The sequence below is a fragment of the Bombus impatiens genome, unplaced genomic scaffold (assembly GCF_000188095.3).
Source record: "Bombus impatiens unplaced genomic scaffold, BIMP_2.2 scf_0136, whole genome shotgun sequence".
NCBI lineage: Eukaryota > Metazoa > Arthropoda > Insecta > Hymenoptera > Apidae > Bombus > Bombus impatiens.
The window spans coordinates 969,131-974,487 of NT_176555.1; the positions used below are offsets into that span (position 1 = coordinate 969,131).

The 5,357-nt window shown below is 35.2% G+C and overlaps 1 protein-coding gene and 1 pseudogene across 2 annotated transcripts; both read left to right on the forward strand.

Moving 5' to 3' along the window:
- Nucleotides 1–21: 21 nt before the first annotated feature.
- On the forward strand, nt 22–2,228 carry LOC100749590 (facilitated trehalose transporter Tret1-like). 2 transcript variants are annotated; one of them, XM_033319199.1, is made up of 4 exons: nt 22–189; nt 325–587; nt 894–1,318; nt 1,522–2,228. In XM_033319199.1, exons 1-4 carry the CDS (start codon nt 159–161, stop codon nt 2,144–2,146), a joined length of 1,344 nt encoding a protein of 447 aa, XP_033175090.1. In that variant the 5' UTR covers nt 22–158; the 3' UTR covers nt 2,147–2,228. The 2 variants fall into 2 exon arrangements, with proteins under 2 accessions (XP_033175090.1, XP_033175091.1); XM_033319200.1 differs by lacking the exon at nt 22–189 and having other exon boundaries at nt 345–437; nt 512–587.
- A 238-nt stretch (nt 2,229–2,466) lies between these two features.
- LOC117151302 lies at nt 2,467–4,313 on the forward strand (annotated as a pseudogene).
- Nucleotides 4,314–5,357: the final 1,044 nt, after the last annotated feature.

Genomic DNA, 5,357 nt, shown 5'->3' on the forward strand with positions numbered 1-5,357 from the left:
TTGAAGATATATCCTGCTTGATAACAACGTACTCATTCAGTGATTAAGAATACATTACACGGATTTCACAAGAAACCATCATCTGCAACATTCTAATTGTTCAACCGATCTTTTGATGCTGAATTATCCATTTGTTTTGTGAATATCTAATTGAAACCATGAAGAAAGTGTACTTAGCTGTCTTTGCTAGTAAGTTGTGTCAAATATGTATATTATTATATTGTTTTTTTATCTTTATTCAGTGAGATTAACTTGTTAAAACATTAGAGAAAAAGTAAAACTATAGAATTTCATACAGAAATATTTCTAATCGATGATTACTAGGTAATCTAGGCATGATATCGTTTGGTCTATTCTTTGGCTGGTCATCACCTTCATTGTCTCTTCTATTGCAAGACGACAGTCCTATACCATTGACCGTGCAGCAGGCTGCATGGGTATCATCTATTTATACTCTGGCTTCAGCTGTGGGATCGGTGCTTTGTAGTTACGTTGTAAATGTAATTGGCAGGAAGACGACTCTAGCTTTCGCTGCGATACCAGGGGTGATAGGATGGATGATGATAGCTCTCGCGACATCGGCATGGGTAACTTATTAATATATTTCTACTACACACAGAAGCAACAGTGAAAAAGAAAATAAGGGATACGATTTTCAATGTTACGTTATAATCTTTTAATTGATATAACTCTACAATTATTTTGCGAATTCACTGTTTGATTTCTGTCAGATATGGCTAATGCTTTAAGCCATGCAAACAGATATGTGTCGACTACCGGTTTCAATCTGCAACATTAGAACCGATATAGGCTCGATACTTTTCTTATCAAATATTTTAAAGTACGTATATAAAACTGTCATTATTGACAAAGAACTCATTTTTATTCTCCAGGAATTGATTGCAGGCAGATTCGTTTGCGGGTTAAGTAACGGATTTGGATATATATGCGCTACTATGTATATAGGTGAAATTTCACCAGCTAATATAAGGGGAACATTAACGTCCACGTTAACTGTAGCTGCGAAATTTGGTCTGTTCGTTGAGTGGGCAATAGGCCCGTTTCTCTCTATAAGAAATCTTGCACTCGTATCATCATTGATACCGATCCTTTTCTTTGTCTCTTTGATATCGTTACCAGAATCTCCGTATCACTTGATGCGTCGTGGGAGAAATCAGGAAGCAGTAACGTGTCTTATGCAATTAAGAGGAGCCACGGATGTTTCTAAAGAAATGGAGATGATCGAGAAATCCATTAAATACGACCTATCTAATAACACCGGATTATGGGAATTGGTCAGCGTCTCGGGAAATCGGAAGTGCGTTTTTATTTCATAATTGGCAAAGTTGTAACAAATTTTCAGGGAAAAATAATTATTGAACCTTCGTGAGATCTGGTAGTATACGTAATAAGAAAATAAATCTTTAAGATATTGAATCATTTTGAAAGTTTCTGTAGAAACAATTAGGATATAGCTCGATGAGTTAAAACTACATGGCTCAAATTTCTCTTGTTTTGTAGAGCGTTGATAGTTGTGTTGGGTCTTTTTGTAATTCAACAGTGGAGCGGAAGCTTGGCAATACTTTCGTACGCCGAATTAATTTTTAACGCGACGAAAAACCAGCTTCAAGGTAAATACTTGACCATGATATTGGGTGGCGTACAAGTGATGTGCGCTGTGATGAGCGCGTCTATAGTGGATCGGTACAGCAGAAGGACTTTGCTTCTAATTTCTACGTCCGGTGTTACCATCTCCACCTATCTCATTGGTTTATTTTTTTGCCTTCAATACATCGAAATGGATATTAGTGAGATCACCTGGTTGCCAGCTGCTGGATCGATACTTTATATCGTCACGTATGCTTTCGGCCTGGCCGCACTTCCGTTCACTATGATGAGCGAAGTTTTCCCTACGAACGTTAAAGCGCTGGGCAGTACGATTGGAATGCTGTGCTGCAATTGTTGCGCTTTTGCCGTAACCTTATCTTATCAAAGTATCGTGGAACAAAACGGCATATACGTCGCGTTTTGGCTTTTTTCTTCGATCACTGCTTTAGGCATCATTTTTATATATTATTGCGTCCCGGAGACGAAGAGGAAAACATTGCAGGAGATACAAGAGCAGTTGCATGGATATAAATTGTAATAAAAGTTGTAAACATTTTTTTTATTGTACATTGAAATTATCATGGAAATATAAATGCAATTAGGATAAAAAAATCATGCATACAAATTTTTTAATCCATACACAAGATTCTTGTAACTCGAAATAATGAAGAAGATACATTAATGATATATTATAAAAATTTAGTTATATGACAAAATGTCAGTGAGGATTAGAACAATTATGATTCAGTGAGGTAGTTAGGAACATTTTGTTATCTCTTGAAAAACAGTAATTATTTTTTTTTTTTCTTTATTTGTTCGATTCACGTTAGGGAGTCCGCAGTTTATATTTCAGAAAACATGGCGAGCGGAACATATATTCGATCGATAATAGTAGGTACGTAGTACTATTCTATATTTGACGTATCATACATGTGGTTCGATATATCCAATCATTTTCTTGCAGTGAATATACTTACGCTTAATCTGGGCATTCATCTTGGATGGACGCCCTGGTTGATAGAAAATTTGGAGAATGCAAATTCGTCACTGAATGTAACGATCGACCAAATAACCTGGATCGCCTCAATCCCACAAATTGGGGATTTAATTGGTGGATTCATAGTATTTCTTGTGGGAAACCACATAGGCAGGAGATCCATGCTATTCTGCTCTCTAATACTGCTTCTCTTTAGTTGGATGATGCTTCTTCTGTATGACACAGTTTTGGTATAATTATCGAACAAGATACTTTTTCATTGAACGTATAATAATTATTTCTTCAAGATAAATTTTTTTTTTCATATTTTATCGATAAATTTAAATAATCATTATTTTCAGGCAATTTATACAATACGAGCAGTCATGGGTATTAGTGCAGGAATGTGTTTCCCATTAATATTGATATATTTTTCCGAGATAGCGCTAGTGAATCATCGTGGTATGGTTACTTCCAGTCAGGCTTTTTCAATGAAACTTGGAGTTTTATTAATGTACATACACAGTGCTTTCGTGCCGTCAAAAAACACATTTATTTTTCCAACCACGCTAGTTGTTCTTTCGGGACTACTTTTGCTGACTGTGCCAGAAACGCCATATTATTTGGTGCTCCATAAAAATTACGAAGAAGCAAAGAAATCTTTGACGCGACTTCGGCAAACTTTTGAAGAGAAGGAAATACAAATGATCGTAAACGATACGGAGAACTGCGTGGCGAAATGCAAATGGAAGGACTTATTTCTCGTGTCAAACAATCGAAAAGTACTTCTCGTTGTTACTTCCATCGTCGTCACATCTCAATTTTCTGGCAATGCTATAATCTTGGCTTATATTAACGACATCTTCATTGCGTTCGGAAAAAAATCAAGCATGAAGTACGTATACTTTTAAGTTTAATCATCTGACGTGTCTTTGTCGAATATGCGATTTAAATATTATTTTATAATCATGGAGAATGTATAAATATATTCGCGTTAATAATTAGAGTTCATGATCTAAGAATTATGTTTTATTTATGTTGTGCAGACTCTTAACTAGCTGTACAGGAACAATCGGATGTGTGAGTACTGTGTGCACCATGTTGTTAGTAGATCGTATGGGTCGCAAAACTATCTTCCTTGTATCAGTTATTGGAGGTGGGATATCTAGCTTCATCATAGGGACATGTAGTTTTCTTTTGGAAAAAAATTATCACGTGGACGTTGTAAGTAGTATCGCAGTAATCGGTATTTTTCTCTTCGCATTCATGACATCTTTGGGTCAACCGTCCATCATGTATGTTCTTACTTCCGAACTTTTCGCCCCGAATGTGAAAATGTTTGGTGCTGCGTATCAATCATGCTTGAGTACTATTTGTCTGTTCATAGTCAGTAAAATGTTTGGCATTGTAATGAAGGAGATCGGTATGTACGTGATGTTCTTTGTATTTGTGGGTTTTACCATTATAAATGTTTTGATTATCGCGTTTCTACTACCTGAAACGAAGCGAAAGACTTTCAGGGAGATTCAAGACATTTTAGGGAATAAAAAGTCTGCCTCTGTGTATGTAATTCAATTTCGTAATAATACTTCGTTAAGTACAGAATAATGTCTTATTCGGCGCTTACAACTTCGTCTTTAAAAATATTTGTCAAGATCCCAGGTTGTAACATAATAAAGGGAAGGTGTTCTAAGGGAAGGCTTGTTTCACAGAGTAGTGCAACGTTACATGCCTGAAACATGTTTTGCATACACGGCTAGCACAAGCCACTTTGTTACCGTGTTCCCTTGCAATTAAATTTCATCATATAAGCAACTTCCGCTTCTCTTTAGTTTCTAACCTTAATAAAGTCTATTAAAAGTTTCGCGAACATCGTTCACTGAACATAATAGATTGAAGATTACGTACAGTTCATTAAAAAGAAATATTTCCAATATTCATACTTGATCTTTATTTGATAATTAAACGAATTGAATAATTGATACACAAATATAATTTAATGCCTGACTTTATCACGTAGCTAGGTTATCAGATTGCATAAATTGCAGTCTGATCCATACAGCTTGTTACTACTGAGGCTTAGCGTATATAAACCATTACTACTGATAGTGATCTCGGACAATGGTCAGACGTAATACGTATCTCACGTGTAATTATGTAATCTACAACCAACTGTTACACCGTGATTTCATGAAAATATTTGATTATTTATAAATAAATTACTTTATATATTGATAAACATCGTAGTTATTATACATGCATGGAAGTAATTTTCTGCTTGATAACAAATGTTTATTTTGACAGAGTTTTCTGTTTATTCACAAAAAGAGGAACACCAAGTAATGCAGGAAGATACATACGTTGTTTCATAAAACTCCATGAAAAAATTAACAATAAACTAAATAAATGTAATGAGATTAATGTTCAACGTTTGGTTACCCGTGCCGCACATTAATTAGCATTCAAGTAGTTAATTTCGTTATCTGTGTTGTAGATTGCGAATACATACCGGTACATATGATGGTTATTGCTTGTGCATGTACAAGATGATTGTACTATAGATATGAAATGGAAACTGTTTAGAATTTCCGCACGGATGTTATTTACGTATCTAATATATCTCGTAAAATAAACATCACTTATTTTATGCACACACTTCCATCTATTGTAGTTGCTTTCGAAGCACGCTTACGTGGAATCATGATAATTAAAACACCTTGCTGGAATAATCGTTATCGCGGCTTGTTCACCTTCGAAATAGTTACGAAGGAAA

Coding starts and splice junctions, on each gene's coding strand:
- LOC100749590 (XM_033319199.1), top strand. CDS start 159: ATGAAGAAAGTGTACTTAGCTGTCTTTGCTA. Junction 588..893: donor CTCTCGCGACATCGGCATGG/GTAACTTATTAA, acceptor TTTATTCTCCAG/GAATTGATTGCAGGCAGATT. Junction 1,319..1,521: donor AGCGTCTCGGGAAATCGGAA/GTGCGTTTTTAT, acceptor CTTGTTTTGTAG/AGCGTTGATAGTTGTGTTGG.